General features: G+C 39.7%; 1 protein-coding gene across 2 annotated transcripts in view; it reads right to left on the reverse strand.

Annotated features, from left to right (window-relative positions):
- Nucleotides 1-19,701, reverse strand: part of usp43b (ubiquitin specific peptidase 43b) — a 62,253-nt gene that overhangs the window by 21,753 nt on the left and 20,799 nt on the right. For both annotated transcript variants that reach the window (XM_018698676.2, XM_018698675.2), the window contains exons 3-7: nucleotides 17,852-17,955; nucleotides 11,792-11,884; nucleotides 8,687-8,822; nucleotides 8,215-8,359; nucleotides 2,102-2,264 (exon numbers count right to left, since the gene is read on the reverse strand). In XM_018698676.2, coding sequence (XP_018554192.1) covers nucleotides 2,102-2,264; nucleotides 8,215-8,359; nucleotides 8,687-8,822; nucleotides 11,792-11,884; nucleotides 17,852-17,955 — 641 coding nt within the window. The remainder of the gene's footprint in view (nucleotides 1-2,101; nucleotides 2,265-8,214; nucleotides 8,360-8,686; nucleotides 8,823-11,791; nucleotides 11,885-17,851; nucleotides 17,956-19,701) is intronic.

The raw sequence follows: 19,701 nt of genomic DNA on the forward strand, positions 1-19,701 counted from the left end.
ATTAATTTAATTGGAAACTGTTATGAAGCAGGAGACAAAACAATTCCATTCTTTTGCTGTAGGTTAAATGGCTTGGTTTAAATGCAGAGGCCTTTTCTTAGCAACTGTCTCCTCAACTCCTGATTCCCATAGCAAATGATTTAACTCAAACACCCTAAAAATTGACACAGAATGCAGTGAAAATATTCAGAAGTCTTCAGCCCCCTAAAAAGGAGATTTTTGATGGGATCATGCAGTGAAATTCACAATAATCAATAATTATTTTTCACCTGCCTCCACAGACGTGGAGTCAACGTCAAGATGTAACAGAAATGAAATGTCATGGAATCAAATTGTTACCATTTAAGAGAAGTGATGTAAAAACAGTGAAAGTTTGCACTTTCACACATAAAATGCGAAACTTTATGAATTCCCATCTACTGCTGTATATCAGTTTCACAGTTTAAACAAACCAACAACACTTGAGAGCTTTCACATTTTGCTGATTTTCAGAAATGTACCTGTGACGCTGTTCTAAAGAGAAAATCTACAGAGTGAGAAAGAAAGTATGTGACTCCAATGTCATTTTCTTGGCACAGACAAGTCCTCCAGCTGTCATCTGATGAGAGTGAGATAGCTTGGTGGTTTGATCAATGACAGAGAGGCGTTTGAAGGAGAAACCGACACGACGACCCTCATGGATGGGATTGGACTTTCTCACAGCTGTGTTGGCGAGCTCACCTATATTGATCTCTCTGGACTCTGTCAGGGAGACGGGTGTCTAATGGATCTCTGTATCGTGCCAGATGTCAGATTCCTCAGTCGTTTGATTTGAAACTCATCTCGTGGTGAGATGTGAGTCTTTTCTCTCACAGGGAGCCACCATGACCTTGATTTGCTCCTCCATAGCAAAGTTGAATATAAAACATGAAGCCTGAAGTACTGTATGAACTCACATTTGCTTAAAGGCTGTTTGTAGTGAAACTAATGAGAATCTTCCTCCCACACAGGTTACTTGGAGACTCTAAATTGCCTATAGGTGTGAATGTTAGTGTGGTGGTTGTTTGTCTCTATATGTCAATCCTTCAATAGACTGGTGACCTGTTCAGGGTGTACCTCGCCTCTTGCCCAGTGTCAGCTGGGATTGGCTCAAGCCCCCTATGACCCTTAAGGATAAGCAGTATAGCTAATGGATGGGTGGATGGATGGATGGAAATTCACAGTGGGTCTTCTGTTTCACACAGAGATAAACAAAGGCACATTTCTAGCTGACAGCCCTGGGTTTTGTTAGCTGGCAGATTGTATCAGCTGAAGCTAGCTTGTGTCTTAGTTTGATTTATTTTAAAACGAGAACACTGTAAAAAGGTCCTAAACATGATTGCTACATATTTAGGACTTCATAAATAAACACATGATACCACTGAGGCTGAAGCCCACATGTCCTAGCACTAGCATCTTCACCAGCTGATGAATAAAGGAGCAGTGCTGTTCATTTATTAGAAGGTAGAGCTAATCAGCATATAGTATTAAATAAAAATCAAATTAAATGCTATTCAATCTAAGATAATCCACTGATGTTTTTAGAGCTTACTATAGAAAAAACGCAAGTTTGACAAAGAAAAGCAGTGATTATATTTCTGCTTTAAAGTTCATAGTTTTTGTAAACACGATTTATTAGCGACATAGATTTGAGGATGAGGACTAACTCATAGGTTTGGCACCGCTAACACTATCTAATGTTTAGTTGAAGTTGCTGGAGTGTTGTCTTCCAAAATAAAAAAAACAGCACGAAAGAATCACTGTTGCTGCCAAACCTGTAACACAGCTTCTCCTTGGCTTTGGTTGTGACTGTTTGTATACTTTTACTTCTATTTAGTAGTTTACAGTAGTTTATGGTTAATATTCAAATCTGTATTCTGTGTTTTACCTGGCTGTGAGAACAAATTTCTTTTGGGGACACAATAATGTTAAAGTTTAAGATGGGGTAGTAAGCCAATTCCAAACAATTTACAGTTACAAAGTGGAGAAACCCAAAACTACTGTAATCATGGCTGATAAGCTATGATTGGACAATTGATGTTCGAGGGCGGGGTTTAGCAAAGAGTCAATTGATGTTAATTACCTCACAGCCTGTTGGCCTCCCCCTGCAGCATTGCACACCAACAGCAGAATCTTGACTGGGACGCCCTGGTTGAGGAACTCTGATGACAACGTCCCTGATGAAGGTAACCTCTGACCCTCAGGACCAGTGGAGTATGGAGACGATGGCAGGCTGTGATGGTACCCTGGCAGAGGAGGGAAAACACAGGAGAAATTCAAAGAGGGGGTTACAGAGCAAAGAAATGAGAATCAAAGAAAGAGGAGAGAATGAAGAGATTCTGTTTTTTTTATAGATCACAGTTTCTTGATAAATCTGGCTGATATTGATTAAAATACCAATTTCTCATTCTTTTGGGAAACTGCTTACTTTTACACTGACAGCTTACAGCATGGCATTTCACATTCTCTCCTCCAAAGGAAAGATGAGCTGATTTCAAGTACTGAAAATGTGATCATTAAACTTAACACCTAACAAGGAGCGAGGAGGAGAATTGAGATATATAAAGTGGCGAGACAGCAGCTTTCTATTTGGGGAACAGTGATTCAGCGGGGAGAACAGATGGACCAATGGCTGCCTGCACTCTCAGCAGGAGGTATTATCTGATGCAGCTTCTGCTCCACATCCTGTCCTGGTGGGGTGCCAAGCAGCACTTCTCTCCCGTTCCCAACACAGAGGAGTGTGACTGACTGAGCGAAAAGCTGAGATTATAAGATCCTCGTGTGACGTGACGTCAGCGGTGGCTCGCTCTCGTCACACAGCTGACCAACCTCTGGACTTAGTACCCAGGTCAGCACCCCAGAAGTTTGTGGCGATAAATCACATGGTAAATTAGACTCTCAGACACAGACGAGAAGGTATTGATTGACCATTGTGGCTGCTCCTTCCCCAAACTTTTCATTAAACACTGCTGTTTACATCTGACACATGATTCATCACTGGAATAGCAAATGCCACTGCTGAGCGTCCTGTTACTGAGATTCTTGCAAAGCAGCAAGCCACTGTGTTAGCACATCCCTCCTCCTCCAGAAATAATTGGGGTGTGAGGTCATTAAGCTGTGCCATGAATGAAGGGCAAGACCTATTCAAAACTAATCAAAGTCTACATATACGCCACCAAAGCTTTAACATTAAACCTCTGATTGCAGTGTCTTGACCGTGAGAATAAGAGTAATGATAAGTATGCACAGCTTTTCATTTATTAATGTCGTTCTAATCAAGCAAGTAATAAAATTTTCTTCATCGTGCCCTGTAATTTACATGAGCAGCTGAGGGGATGATTTATGGGGGAAATTCTCCTTTTAAATGCCCGGTGGAACATGTTCATGAAATAGTAGTAAAATGCAGAGGTCACCTCCTGGCCTGTCCCACTAAGATTTACAGAAGGATGCTGGGGAGGAGACCTACCTCTCATCACTCATTAAATCAAGGTTTTTGTGTGAGTAGCTGTCATAAAATGCACTGTTTCTAGACATTTATTCAAGGTTCCTGTCACTGTTCTCTCTGGGTTTTTTTTTAACCTTGTTTACAGGATGAATAATGGTGGATGTATGAGGTGTGTGTGTATGCTTGTGTAAGTGTTTTAAGGCTGTGGAACAATTCCCAAAGCTCTACTGAAAAAGACACTTACAGTACAACCATTTGAAAACATGTACCATACACACCTACACACCACACCAAAATTTAAGTGTGTTTTGCCAAAATACCTTTTGATTATAATCTCTTATTATCAAAAAGCCTCTAACTAATTCTAAGAAACCACAGGAAGCCTGTGAACTCATCATTCCTCTGCACTCTCAGGCTTCTTTCATTGTCAAACAGACACACAGGATGAGCCAGACTAAACACAGACAGACTATGTGAAAGCCCATAATTAAACACCTCTGCCCCTAAAGGGATCTGCTCTACCCACAGCCACAGTACATCCCTCAATCCCATTAGCTGTCTGCTCAGTCATAGTCAAGGTCTTTGAACAAAAATGGTGGTTAGACACATTCATGTATATGTCATCTGACTGAGATGATTTCAATTTTCTAATGCATATTTAGTTTTAAATATTACATAATACATAATTTGCTTAAAAAATGAATGAATGAGATTATAAGCATTTTAATGAATCTCTAGCTGTGATATGTCATCCTATGTTTAATCTTGTCTCCCAAATTACTTAATTGTCACATTTTCTGTTTTCCTGTTTGAACAGAGCAATGCAGCCCCTGTGGGTTGGCTGGATTTATGTTACTTGTGACAAAAGTTTCGTGCAAATTGAAAGTGGAAACATGGGGCGAGCTGATTAAGATAACATTGCTACTAATAACTTTCTATTACAGCAGATATTTGATTTGACTGAATTAGCTTGCCAAACAAGACTATAACTCTTGACTATAAGTCAGCAGCCAGGCTAGATGCTAACATCACACAGAGACAATGCTAACATGCTAATATCTTTCCATCAGATATAGTCACAATCTTAGTTCAGTTTGCACTCTACACTTTACATTTAATTATGTATATTTATGTTCCTTGTGCATATATTTGTATTCTCAGTAAATATATTTTGTGCTTTTTGTTCTTTTTTTTACTATCACTCTTCTTTAGCACCAATATACCAAGATAAATTCTTGTATGTGCAAACTTACTTGGCAATAAAATCTGATTCTGATTCTGATTCTGATTAATGTGTTAACATCTGCCTATTAGCAGTAACACGTAATGTGACCACGATGCTACATGAAAGGCTAAGGAATCAACAAGTTACTTTTGTTCATCTTGAATGTGTATAACAAATTTCATGGCAGTCCAACACATAGTTGTTGAGATATTTCTTTTAAAACCACAAATGTGAACCTCATGTTGGCGGTAGAAGAAAAGTTAAAGTCAGGAGGATTCATGAATTCATTCATGAATGAATGTCTGTACAAAATCTGATTTTGAGATATTTTAGTGGTGGACTGAACGACCAAACCATCCTTGACTGGTGGAAACTGAAAGGAAAATACCACTGGCATGATATAGTGTACTGTAGCAGTGATGGATAAAACCTCCACATGGGAGGAATCTGCAAAGTGGGGATAAAGCTCAAATCACTTATCCTCATGGAGGTCTGTGGTGTTTATCACATGTAAACAATAAACAGTCCATAAGATTATTAACAAATCCCAAACTACAGTTTGAGAGATGATCTCATTTCACTGACTGGGCGAGAAATAAATAGGAGGAAGAACCTGTTCTGTTTGTAACAGAGACAAAAGAATGTGAAATGGATCTTTAACTGTGAAAGCCAATTATCTGTTTCCAAATATTCTTTGGCAGGTTATGCATTATACAAGTCCTCTCCTTGGCACTTGGTACTCCATACAGTAATATTATGCTTATTAATTTCCCACAGTGCACCATCAAATCCCAAACAGAAAAGATTTCTCTCTCGGATGACATTTATGAACAGCACTTTGAGATTTTATACAATATTAATTATTAATGTAAACCTCAATTACTTGATTGCCAGATGGTAAGCTCATGAAAATGCTGAAATCCAAACACAAACAGAGGCACATAATCATGTTTCCAGTGTCCCCAATTCACCAAGAAGACATGAATGGTGTGAAAGTAATGTTTAAAATGTATCAGCAGCTCCATCATGACGGACTGATGTCAGACTGTCAGTAGATCACTAAAAGCAGCAGTTTCTTAAAGGAATGGATGGATTGACATTTGGATAAATATGCATATTCATTAAGGATGGGTCATGGCTTTTGACTGGTCATTAAATGATAATAAATTCAATACTTTATGCAACTATTGTTTTGTCTTTTTAGCGACGTCTAGTAGTAACACATTACTATTGCCAGAAGGTGGCGGTAATGCACCTATAAGCTGTTTGTCAGTCGCCATAAAACTCACAAAACAAAACAATACAACTGTCAAATAGTTCCTACTGATTATCGAATAGTACTTTTGCTTGAAATGGCCAACCCTATTTTTCACTTTTTACTTGAGTTTGATGAGAACATTGATATAAATAACATAAACACTGGAAACACAGGCAGCTGTGTCCCCTTCTTTCCAGTCTTTCTGCTGAAGCTAAGCTAACAAGCTACAGGCTGTAACTTCATATTTATTGTACATATCTGAAGGTGGTATCTATCTTCTCCCCTAACTCTGGGCAAGAAAGTGCACAAACATATTCCACAAAATGTTGAACTATTACTTCAAATTACTTAAAAATAAAAAAATAACAAGATGTAATAGTGACTAGCCAATATTTATCAGAGGTGCCAAGAAAAGAATGAAATGATTGATGATATGAGTAAAGGAGGGGTATAGAGGAGGGGTGAAATATGCACTGCTGAAAGGATGATGTAAGAGATTAATTTTAAGACTGCGGGGAGGTTGGAAGTTAAGATTGGGAAGGTCACGTCACTACTAGTTTGCACTGAACTGCTCTGTTCTGAGCTCTTCATGCTGTCTGTATCAACCTTTCACATCAAGAGGTTTTAAATCTAAAGTTAGGACTGCGAATTAACTGTTACCTAGAAATTCACTGAATGGATGCCAGTGAAGTTCACTCAATCAAGTGTGTTATGAGCAACAGGGAAACTGACCACAAATGTGTGTAGTGAGGCATAATAAAACAGTGTTACCCTCAGATTCACCACACATTTTTGTGCTTTAATTGCCCACAAGATGTATTGGCTGCTTTCTACAGAGACTCATGTGGCTTAATTTAATGCCAAAGGACATTATCCACATTGGTAACCTTTCCTTAACATTGTCACTGCACACAAAAATGCTTAGACCTTTTCTGAGACCCCTGGTTAGAGTTATGCTATCTCCTATCTGACCTACAACATTATTACTTTCATTTAAGAATTTATGTATAATTAATTTACTGTCAGACAGTCATACCTTTTAAATCTAGCAATTTAAAGCAGAAGGGGCATAAAAATCACAATTTTCTGGTGCCAGACAGTATAAAAACATTACAGATCATTGTTGTGACTGGGCAGAAAAAATCTAATGCAACATTTTAATGGTGCTCTTTACTCATACGCTATTTTACTTTAACAGCTTCCATTAATCACAAATAACGAGGTAGAAAATAGTTATGTGCTGCAGTTGTAATTACCTTATCTTGAGTGAAATAAAAATAAATTATCTTAATTTGTTATTTATGAATGTTAGTATTTTAAGAGAAGCTGGTGGAATATTTATTAATTAGGTAGGTGAAATGTTATTTTACATCAAGTAACAGAACAAGCCACTGTTGACCTTTTGGTATCTGCCTTAGTAAAGTTACACAAAGAGAAGATATAATGGAAATGGGTGGATTTCCATTTTGACACCAAAAAGGCCCATTCCCTAAAGATGTTAATGTTCCTTTAAAGATGATAACATCTGTATTCTCACAGGGCAAACAAGTCAGCATGAGTGACAGGACAATCTGCTGTGCACAGAAAAGTGTTGAGTGGTGATGTAGAGTCTCCATATCAACCCCAGAAGGTAGAGCCAGTGAGAACCCAGGGGTATTTAGTCTGAGCCAGCATGTTGACCAGCCAGACTGTTGAACGGGGATGGGGGGTGGGGTCCTTTTAGGCAGCACTGCTTTGTGCGATCATTGAGCAACATAAATTAAAGCACTAAAAGTCACATTTTTCAGATAGAACGGCAGTGTTAACACAGTGCTGGGACTTGCAGCCCTGTGAGGGACGACAACAGCAGAACCCATTTGGTGACAGCACAAAGCGAGAGGCAAGGGGATACTATGCACTGAAGTACTTCTGTGCTCACATTTTACATCACTAGCTGAGAAACAGATGAAATGAAGACATAAATCTGATAGCACAAAGAGAAATCTGCACAGGGAGGATGTAACTCACAGAGCTCTACGTGAAGTTATATATTTCTTAATGTGCTCCCCTAGGGCTTCGTGCAGTAAGGTGTATTCCCTGAGGGTTTCATTAAGCAAAGTATGTTAATAAAATTGGTTTGTTTTCTTACAGATCTCTGTGTACATCCATATTAAAGTAGGGAAAATATTAATGTGGTAACACAAACTAGTTAAAGTCAAAGACAGTGTGTGTTATGCTGTGGCTAAAAATTGTGTGTGTTCTACTTTGACTCTTCAGTCATGCAGCTACCTGAGATCCGTGCTGAGCCTCCTCTGATGTAGAGGGGCGGAGCCTGGAAGGCGTAGATGACATCATTCTCAGCTATGCTGGTTAGTTCGTCTTCATCAAAGAAGGAGCGCTGAAACCCTGTGGAGTAGACCTCCGTCAGGATCACCTGGAGAGCAACACACACACACACACACACGTTAGGTTCCTTATTACAGTGCCATTATAAATCTTATAACGCTGTGAGAGTGAACTTTGAACCCACTTGATGGAACACAGCACAGTTGCACTATTATTCCCACTAATCTCAAATCCAGCACAATGTATTTTAGCTGAGAGAATAAATTCAAGCCAATGGCATGCAAGAAAGATCAGAATAAGACACAAATTACTATAATCACACTCACACTGAGCTGTGCTGCTCTGTTACAGCAGAATGTGGTTTAAAATAGGAAACAAGGTCCATACTGTGTATTTTATTCCTGCTTTATGTTACCTGGTCTGGAGAAATTTTCCCCTCGTCAGCCACCATCCTCCTCAGGCAAGCCACAGAGCCAAACAGAGGCACGGCCAGCCCGACCCGCAGGTACCTCTGTCCTTTGGTGCTGAACACCAGAGTCACACACAAAGGCCTGCCAGAGGTGAAGACACACAATCAGGGACTGTGGGAAATAGAACGGCCTCTATTTTGATTTCTGTGCCATTTCTATGGCAGCCTCCTCTACGGCCAGGAAGGGACAAAAGAAGACTTTCATGAATAAATCAATACATTTTAACATTAATAATAGATCATTATGAGTTTTATGTGTGCGAAATAATGGAATCTCTATTGCATTTTTAAAAACTGAGAGCGCTTGGCTCTGACCTCTCTGGAGTCAGCGCTGACATGAGCAGGGTGCCGGGACATAATGGCTTCTTTGAATAACAGTATACTGACGTGATACAGAGAAACTCTATCAGGTACCTGAGGCAGTGTGAACAGACAGGTGACAAATTAAAGGAAAAACTGGAATAAATGAGGGGAAAAACAACAAATGCAGATGCTTCCACACAGGTGCACCGAAAGGCACAATTACGCCGTTAACATCCAATCATGCTCTGTGGCATGTATAAAAATGCTCAGCTAGCCCTGCTGATTCATGCTATTCAAAGCACAATATCTGTGCATGTCCAAATAACATTCATATCAACTTACATATCTAGTATATCCACAGTGTGTGCAGGAATATACATACAAACAAGGTATATGATGGTCTGTTCACTGTTGCCACACACATGTTGAGCTCGTAGCTGTACTGTGCTTAGTTCTGGCACTGCTGGCTACATTTTTTTTTGAAGATCTAAGGAACCTACTGGGTTTATATTCTTCAAGCGTATCAGAAATGTATTTTGGCCCTAAGCAATTAAGTGATCCATAAACTAGCAGCAGCACTTTGAAGTTGGTTCTAGAGCTAACTGGAAGCCAGTTTGAAGATTTCTGCGTAACAGGAGATATCTGTATAATTCTACTGGTTCTTGTTAGGCTGAAGTAGTATTGTTTTATGTGTATACAAACTACTGAGCTGACGTGTTTACTCCTGTTCCACTGATTTGGGTGGGGAACAGGAGACTTGAAAAGAGCACAGTAGAAAGAGTACAGTAAATTGGCAGCATTTATCAAGCCACTGCTCAGGAAGGTATCCCCAATTTATGCTAATTACATATTTTATTCCAGCATGGACAAAACAAAACATTGTAGCTGCTAATCCACCACTGCAGTGGGAACTAGATTGTACAAAAATTTTAATTTCAGTGTGATTCTGTATAATTTGAGACGATGATTACCTTTTTCTTCATTTAATGCCCACTGTAGTTTTTTTTTTTTTCCACTACCAACTTATAATATGACATTTAGTTATAATGCTTTCTAAAATGATTCATTTAAATAATAACACTGTAATGCCTTTGGATATCTACAGCCTTTAAATGTTCAATTAATGAATTTGATCAATTGCTGGTCATTACTGAGACAGAATATTCATATACAAAAGGTCCATGTCACATTCACAGAGAAGCAACCATATAGTGTAAACAAAACCATCCAACATGCAAAGTGCATGTGACTGCCAGGGGACACAAGCCCAGTGTTTGGATAGCCAGGCACAGCAAATATTGGTTTGGTAACAAACAGTATGTGTTTATGGCTTACAGACATGATCTGGCTGTGAGCGAGCTGATCTCTTCACACACAGAAATATATAAAAAATGCTTTAGAAGACAATCCATCTGTTTATGCCTTCAGAAGTGTTTTCTCTCACCCTAACTGCCACACAGGAAAAAAAGGACAGTAACTAAATACTCTCCATTTGGAACACTGTCAGAATGAAGCTCTTAAAAACAATTTCCCAAATTAGAAGGGATGTTGGATGAACTTGCATGAACTATTTTAAAGCCTAAAAACTAAAAGGAGGTAAATAACTAGCAAGATTAAACCCTGGCAAACCTTAAAAGAGTATTCAACACAGCTCTGTGTGTCAATCATGAAAAAGAGTTGAGCTCTACATACAGTACAGGGCTGCTCTGTGTAAAGTTACATCTTTACCTAAATAACTTTGGTTTATGTACTTATTTGCTTTCTTGCTGAGGGTGAGATGAAAAGATCAATATCTTATCTGTCTGGTCAATTTGTAACTGGAGTCAGATTAGCGTTTAGCTTAGCATAAAGATCAGAAACCACCACCACCACCAAAAAAAGGTGCCTCTCAAAATATCAGACTATTCCTTTAACATTAGGTTGACCTCTGCATAGTTTTAAAATAGCTGGATTGATGGATGGTAAATGTTAGAAGAAAGTTTTGGTTTAAATATTCTGTACTACATAAAAGAAATAGAGGGACCCTGAAAAAGTTGAAAACAGATGCTAATGTCAGACAGATATCCTTGTCACACAAGCAGCTGTGTCTGGTAGAGGTGGAGTAGGTGCAAGGTGTGAAAGTTGTGACAGATTAAATATCAGTTTCCAAAACACAGTAAAGACCAACAACAAGTACTGTAAGGATGTTGTGTATATCTAAGTAAAAGTCAGTGTTTAAAATTGAAGGACAAAATGTTTGCATGAGGATTTTTTTTGCGTTATGTGTTTGAGAGAGACAGACTACTGGCTGAAAAAAAAAGAAGTGAATGGGGTCTCCCTCCTTGAAAATGTCAGGATTTCCTGAACAGGCTGATCCTCGTTGACCTGACATGGAGGTTGAGTGGGTGTTGTGATGTAAAGCAGAATAAGACATTGTTCCTCAATGCTGAGAGGGGTTTCCACCAGCTTTTCCTTTTTGATACCAGCCCTTCAACTCCACAATAACTTGTGTTTTGACTGTATGTAGAGCATGAACAAAGCTGGGTGTTGTCCAGCTTGTTTTCCTATTCTAACAGAGAGAATTTAAACTGGTAAATATGAAGCTAGAGCCAACAGCTGGTTAGTTTAGCTTGGCATTAAGGCTGAAAACAGGGGGGAAACAGCTACCCTAGCTCTGTACAAAAGCTCTCGGAATAATATTAGGCTTCCTAGAAAGAAACATAATTTCAGATGATAGACTTATGTCTATATTAAAAGGGCAGTGCTCACCTTGTCTGGCGAAGAGGAATAGGGAGTGAGATGCAGAGGAAAGGGTCAAAGGTGTTGCTCTGTTTCAGACAATGGGGGCATGTCAATGAAGATCTGAGGAAAACACAGAACAGAGTCACATTAGTCTTTGAAAAAAACCCCAGCTCTGCTGAGTTGACACAGGCTTCCCAATTAATCTCAAAGTCTTCCTGATTAAGTCTGGCAGGAAAGGAGATGGCTTAATCTTGTTACACAAGTGAACAACACAGGAAAAATGAACACCTTGTTCCATTCAGAATGACTTGATCTGATGGTGAGAAAGGAAAAAATGAGTGATGTAACTGGAGAGAATGAGAGAGACAAAGGGCTGGGGTCAGGGGTGTGGTAAGTAGTAGAACAAGCGCCAAGGGGTGATTGGCGCAATACACGGGAACCTGCAGAGGCTGTTTCCGTCTTGTTGCATCACTCTCACCAGTGCTACTAATGCTCATGTGATGCCATTACGGGATCCCAAGCAGAGAAAAGTAGGGAGTTTTCCTAAGTGATGGTCTTTCTTCATCTGCATCTGAATGCACAGGATACAGATCCCTGAAAAGGAAATGACCAGCAGTGATTTTCTAATTCCAGCCGCTTTCTATTCAGTTTGCTTTTGTTCGTGATTACACTTCTTTCAATTAATCCCTTTTCATTTTCACAGGAGGAAATAACTTATTCCAGTGAGCTAATTGTCTGAACAATGAGTCAGAGAGCCCACTAAAGTTAATGGGCTGATTGCTGGAAGTGATTTTGCAAGCTGTCCTGCAACTAAATTAAAACTTTTGTCCAATATTTTTGACTTAATCTATGCAGGATTTCCTGGATAAAACTTTCTGTAAATACACAATAATTAAATGAATCATGAATAGGTGCTTTCCATCAAACTCTTTCATTACATGGATTAGGATCATCAGCGGTTTGTAGACCATAAACTGTGTATAAAGAGAGTAGAGATTAGTTATTATTATTACACAAGTAAAATTGACATCAACCAGTCAGATACAGAAACAAAGTAAATTTAAACTTTAGATAAAGTACTTTATTTGTTATCTTCCATAAAAATGAAGCCAAAATATCACTCACAGTTGTCAATCATGACGTCACACTGACTTTTTATAGGATTAAATAACTAATGAAAAACACCTGAACATATGTCAACATGAGAACTACCAAAAAAAAGAAAAAGAAAAAAGAATCTTTGGCATGTACTTTGATTTTTTTGTTTGGCTATGTCCCATCTGCTAATATGGTGAGGGCCAGGGTTTATGTCCTACAGCGTTGTCAGCCACCAGGAGGTGATTGAGATGTTCTGCCTTCACTTTTGAGGATTTGTCATTACGTCCATCCATATATACTGTACAGTTACTGGAAAACTAGCCTGCAAGCAGGCAGAGTCTAGTCAATTGGCCAAAACAAATGGATAGATGGTTGAAATAGATCGTGTTAGCTAAAAGCTATGAAAAAAACAGTTGAATTAGTTAGCTAAAGTACTGGTTAAATGGTAGAAACGTCAAGCCAATGCTGCGAGTAGTTTGAAATACATCAAATTTGATGAAACCAACTAAGCAGTTCATTTGTATGGAAAAATATCAAAATAATATCTTCTTTTATATGATTAATTGTGCTAAATAACATAGAGTTTAGAATCAGTTCAGATGAACTTATAAACCCTGTGGGTGTACATCAAGCTCATTTGACAAAAAACATTGGGAACTGACTGGTCTGAGCTCCCAGGCTCCATCAATCTTCAGGAGATGTTTTGCACACTTATTTCTAGAAGCGACAGCCAATTTAATCTGATTTCTAGAGGCTATATTGGAAGCCCAGAGTCTGGGTGAGCAAACTTGTGCATAGAAGCTCTTAAATTTCATTTGGAAACCAGCTATTAAAAAGATTTATTGGAAAATAGGAACCAAAAAAGAAAAATTGTATGGGGAATAAAAAAAAAAAAATCTCCTGAGAAAGACTAAGGGAGGTGTTAGTGAGAGTACAACTTCTTAGTCTTAATATTAAAAGACTATGGTTGTACTTTGCAGGTCCTTTGTAACTGTTTCAGTGTGAAGGATGGTGCTGCTCAAGGGAAGCATGTCTGCTCAGGTATAAACATATTCCCAGTGATTTTGACAAGTTATGCCTAATAAAGCAGAAAGAAGATCATTAAGGAAATAGCGCCAGTCATTGCTCTTCTGCTAGCATTGAAATTTCTCAGCACAGTGGGGTTATGTACAGTAGATAATAATGAAAAGACATGAACACTAAACTTCTATGGATAAACAGATCCAGGGGCATATTTTTATTTTCATGCAGTGAACTACGGGGTACAGAGCTACTGTTATTACTCTGATTTAGTGTTTCATTTCATTTCTTTTATTATCAGCATGACAGATACTGTATAAATCTGCCACTATGTGAGATGATATAACTTTTTATCAATAACATATTATTCAACACTCTGTAACAGTATGGAAAGCACCATGCTGCCCCTAAACTGATCACAGACTTGTGTGAAGCATGTTGAGCTTTTATAACCCACATGCAGGCATCCTTCCATTGGAAATGTAACCATAGATGAACTGTTGAATTGTGTTTTCCTTATAGGAAGGCACCTGACAGACCCAGAGGGGGAGGAGGGGGAGCAGAAGGGGGGGAGTGAATAAAGCTCTATTCAAGCAAGCCCAGCTGACACTGGCTCTTAGTGGATCTCTCCCTCTTGGCAGAGCAGAATGGCTGCCCTACGGATGTCTTATTCTCGCCAGGAAACAGTGAGGGTTACTGCACTCCATGCATACAAATCACACTCAGGCTCCACTAAAACATAGATGTGCCCTGCGCTGCTCTAAAACACTTAAAAAGAGAAAAGGAGCAAGGGAAGAGGTGATATTCTGGTGACGCTCTAATGGAGGAAGCGTGCAAAGGTTGAGAGGTATGTATCCCCCTGTCTGGGGTGCAGCCATGCTGAAGAGACTCTGATGCTTCATGCTTTGCACTACAACACACTGCTGAAGCTTTGAATTTTCCAGAGTGACACATCACCTGGGTATCTTTATCTAATTGATTTTCTTGCCTAGGAGAGGCAATTAAAAACAAAAAAGTATCAGGATAGAATTAAACAGATTGGCAGCTAAGGCCAATCACCCAGCCTGGCAGCTATCCTCTGTAGGGGGGATGAAAGGTAGTTTATTCACCATGCTAATGCTTTGAAATGGAAAAGGCATAAACCTTAATGTGTACCTCATAATTCACTAATTGAAACTGCAATATACACATAATAAATAGACACATTACTGGGCCTGTAAAATCCAAAGTAGCCAGTGACTCAATCCTGCCATATAAATCATAACAAATCAGGAGATATGGTCAAAACAAAGGTCACATAGTGAGACGTGAGGGTCTTTCAAGGAAAGTGGCATCACAGTAAGGCGAGCTGCACTGAAACTGCACTGTGTTTGTAATCTGAAACGCTCAGTTGCCCGTCACTTGGCTTCACTATAATGAACAATGTATGACAGACAGACATTTTCACTGTAGTCTCCACTGACTGCAGTCAATGCCTCCCCCACATATAGACAAAGATCAGAATCTTTGATCTAATTTAAGATTGATTTATTTAATCAGAGAGCAATAGATTTATAGATTTGATCAGCTCCAGCACATGATGACAGGTAACATAAATTAAGATCAAATAACTCTCAGTTTGTCTTGCTTAGACAGTGATTTAACTCGTCTGAATGTGTAGAATGGCCGTGATGATTGCACAGTGACAAACCAGGCTATTATAGGGATAATTCTCTGCTCTGTCAACTCTAGATGCTGGATCACATTGGACATTGCATTGTGAAGTGTTACACAGGCAGTGGTGGTGGGGCCTCAGGACTTGGTTCCTTCAGAGGAAGAGGGAGGGACAGGAGTCAAGAGATATTTGTTCAAAGACCAATTCCAGTGATTCATCTCCATTTAAAACCTCACCCACTTGTGATGCATGGTGTCTGCAATTTCCGCATTGTTTAAATAGACTCAGACTCTACACTTACTGTATATGTTAAGAGTTCCTTTGCAAACTTTGTACTTAGCCAAGCCAGTCATTCCTATATATTTCCTCTAGCACCATCTCACCCAGTGTTCCTGGCTAGCAACAGTATTCGAGTGGGAGAGGGGAACAAATTCTGCCTGACCAGGCTGCTAAGACTGCTGCTTCCTGTCTAGACACACCCAAGGTCTCACAGCTGAAACATTTGACAGCGAGGGTAGCAATTAAGAGATGCGCTCTGACAGAGGTATTACTGGCAGTCACACAGAGCTGACAATTTTCCAAGGAATTGGCAGTAAGGTACCGACAAACAAGATATTAGCAGTTCAGTCTGGGGGAACAACTTTTTAAAAAGTTTTATTAATTAATCACAGATGAGATTTTGGTGATGAGACTAAAAGACCTGTATGATTGGTCAGTTTGGTCAAAGGTTTATGGATGGAGTCCTGATGGTGCTGAGGTTTTGTGTCAGCATAAGAAAGACAGATTTTAATGTAAACTGTTATCTTGCTGATGGGATGATCTGAACCGAGAGACTGCATAAGAGCAAAGCAAGAAATTATGTAACAAGCTAGCCATATACTAGGTAAAAACCTAATATATGGCTGGACTGTATATGGTGTGTGAACTTATGAAATCATACTGAACTGCGGAGTGTCTCTCCTGCTGGGCTGCTGACAGTGTTGTCAGCTGGTGTTAACTTGGCCGGCACAACACCGGTATTTTACACAGCTCTCGCAGGCAGAACTCTGCAAACACCTGACACCGGAGCTGAGAGTATTGGAGCAGGCAAACGGAAACGAGTTGCACTCCCTGGTGACATAATAGAAAGTGTTCGCGCCAAATCATTTTGACAGAACGATAGCCAATGGGAAAACTCAGGCCAGACAAATCTCACTCTCTCTCTCTCATCACTCACTCACTCACTCAGATTGGCATTTATAGGGCTAGCCCTGCTGTTGTGGTCCAGTCAAAAAGGGGTCATTTTGATGAACTGGTATCCACAGCATTACGGTTTATTAACATTAACATTTAAATCCTTGCAACAAAGCTGCGATGGAAACTTACTTCTAACTACTTATTTAATCTTCTCCTAGACCAGAAAAAAAGTTGTTCCCTACTGGACATAGCACATAGATGAGTTTGCCAAGTAGACTCAACCTCTGAATGATGCTCCACTCACAGCAGATCACAGCTCACAGATGTATACTTTATGTAAAAAATGAACTGCCTCTTTATCTGACACTGGATGACTGATTGGTGGGAGTGATGAGGACATCCAGCTGCATCAGGAATGTTGATGATACGGTGTGGTGAAAAGCCTGCATTTGGAGCTTTTCTGTACATCACCACAAAGTGCAAGTAACCAGTTTAGTAAAGAAAAAAATCTCTCACAATTAAATACATAAGGTATTAAAACTGAGAAAATTCTTCACCGTTGGCACAGTTAACAACCTCAATTATTTCACCCAGCACAAAAGGTAAGTACTTGTACTAAAGGGACTTCTATTTCCCTCAGAGGCACAGGGGTTAGGGCACCAGGGTAGTTTTTCATCAGACCTTTTCAGTATTACTGCTTTTGCCTGCTTGGTAATTACTGATCGGTGAAGATTTACTGTTCCTCTAACCTGGCGTCTGTGTCCCTGAGGACGTCTGTGTAAAAGAAATAATGACAACCCCATTACATCTGCTGTATCTGGCAATTACACTATAATCTGATCAGTGCAGCCTAAATACTATAAGTGTGGGTGGGCAGTGTGATGTGGACATGTTGCTATGCAGGTGTTATTTCAGTCACTTATCCACAAGAACACAATGTGAGCAGTTTGTCTTACTACTTAAACTGTGACCTTTCTGTTTCATGACAGTCTGACATTTAGTCAATCTGATAACATGACAGGAGCACAAAGCATCCTCATACGGTGGTATGGATCACTGTGCAGTCATAAGAGCCGTGCTGCTAATTAGTTGCTAATTGTCAGATTTTGTGCTGTGGTACGTTAAGAAAGGAGACTCACTTGTACTGGGCCTGGAAATGTTCCTGGACAAAGCTGTGCTGGACTCGGGGCTGCTGGGACTGGGACGGGTCAGGAGACGGTGCCTCTTCGGGTCCACCGGGGCCCTGCAGCACAGAGGAGGCCATAAACAGAGCTGTCACATTGTCACAGTCTTCAGAGATCCACCATACATTGCTCAGCTTGTCAAGAGTCACTCTGAGAATAAACTCATACTGTAGTAGCATCACAATAAATCGGAAAACTTGTAGAGACTCCATAGAAAGCAGCTTTAACACATTTCTTGCTTTTCTTTGGCGAAAAAAGTGATATTCAAAAGTTTGTGGAAAGCACTGACCCAAACATAACCCTCTGGGAAGGCCCTGCCTCTATTCTTTTATCTACTCACCTACAACAGAGAGGAAGCTGGCCTTGGATAAAGATAAAAGAAGAGGGGAAAAGATAAAAAAAAAAAAAATGAAAGACTTGCAAGGTCACAAAACAAATGTGTGGGATGGCACACACAGGGAGTATCTTACAACCACTGCTGTGCATTAATGACACAGAACTAAGCAGAAAAGCCTCTGCATTAGTTTTACAGAACAATAAGTTTTCTTCAAGGCCTGTACACAGATCAACATCACAGCATCAAAACCAGCCCAGTTACTGCCTTTTATGTTATGGCTGAGTATATTCATATATATATGTAGCTGGATGGCATACATACACGGTATGTATATGTGTGTGTAACAGTGACAGGTTTAATGTTGTGACTGATCTGTGTATAATGTAATGAGTGTAACATATACAGATACAGCAAGATGAACTGGAAGGTGTAGCCGATTTTATTTTAGGAAATACATTTATTTGCTTTCTTGCCAAGAGTTATCTAGGAAGACTGATAATGTTTGTACAGTACATATGAAGCTAATGTCAGTGGCCGTTTAGCTTAACTTCAGAGTGTGTGACATAAACCCCAATGAAACAATTTGAGTTTTGCTAAGGTCTGTACCAAACAAGCATGTTTTGTAGGGTAGGACATGTCTATAACACTACAATGCTTCATTTATAATGGTATGTTGTAACACATTCAATCTTAATAAAAAAAAAAATGCAGCTCCTGTAATTTGGATATTACACCTGGCCATACCATTTTGATTAATTGTTCAGCCCTAATTTCCTGAACAGACATGAGAGTGGCATCAATCCTGTCATCTGTCATCTAACTCTCAGCAGGAAAGCGAGAGAGTGTATTTCCCAAAATATAATTGTGAAATGGCTGTGCAGAGGACTAAAATCTAAAACTGCTAAAAGTCATAATAAGTACTCATACTATATCGGTGTTTGGATATCTCTGTACAGTGTCAGCTCCATTTCACACCTTACCAGCCAGGAAAACATCCTGAAAAACATTCTTTCAGTTACCAAGTGGTTCTGCTTAAAAGGCCATAATGTTGCATACAAGCACCTTGTTAGCATTTCTCTGCTCGCACGCTATCAATCCCACAATAGCCTGGTGTAAAAGTCAGGTACTTGAGAATGCATTAAGTCATCATATCATTTCAGCTGTGCTTTTACACCGAGCTGGCTGGGCCAAACGGAAATGCACTTTCCAAGCCGTCTCTGTTGACACATGCTCTCTCTTTCTCTGTTTACTATTCCTCCAATTTCTAGCTCCTGGTCCCGGACTGGCTGCCACTGTTCCCAGGCTGGCAGCTCGACCATGACCTCCGCTCACAAACGGAGCTGAAAGGAGGTTTAGAATTTCTGAAGGGGAGAGGGAAGTGGAGGGCGTGTGTGTGTGTCTGAGAAATCAGTGTGAGATGGACACAGACAGAGAGACAGGAGAGTCCTTTACAGTTCACCACCATTTC

Source organism: Lates calcarifer, linkage group LG11, assembly GCF_001640805.2.
Source record: "Lates calcarifer isolate ASB-BC8 linkage group LG11, TLL_Latcal_v3, whole genome shotgun sequence".
Classification (NCBI taxonomy): domain Eukaryota; kingdom Metazoa; phylum Chordata; class Actinopteri; family Centropomidae; genus Lates; species Lates calcarifer.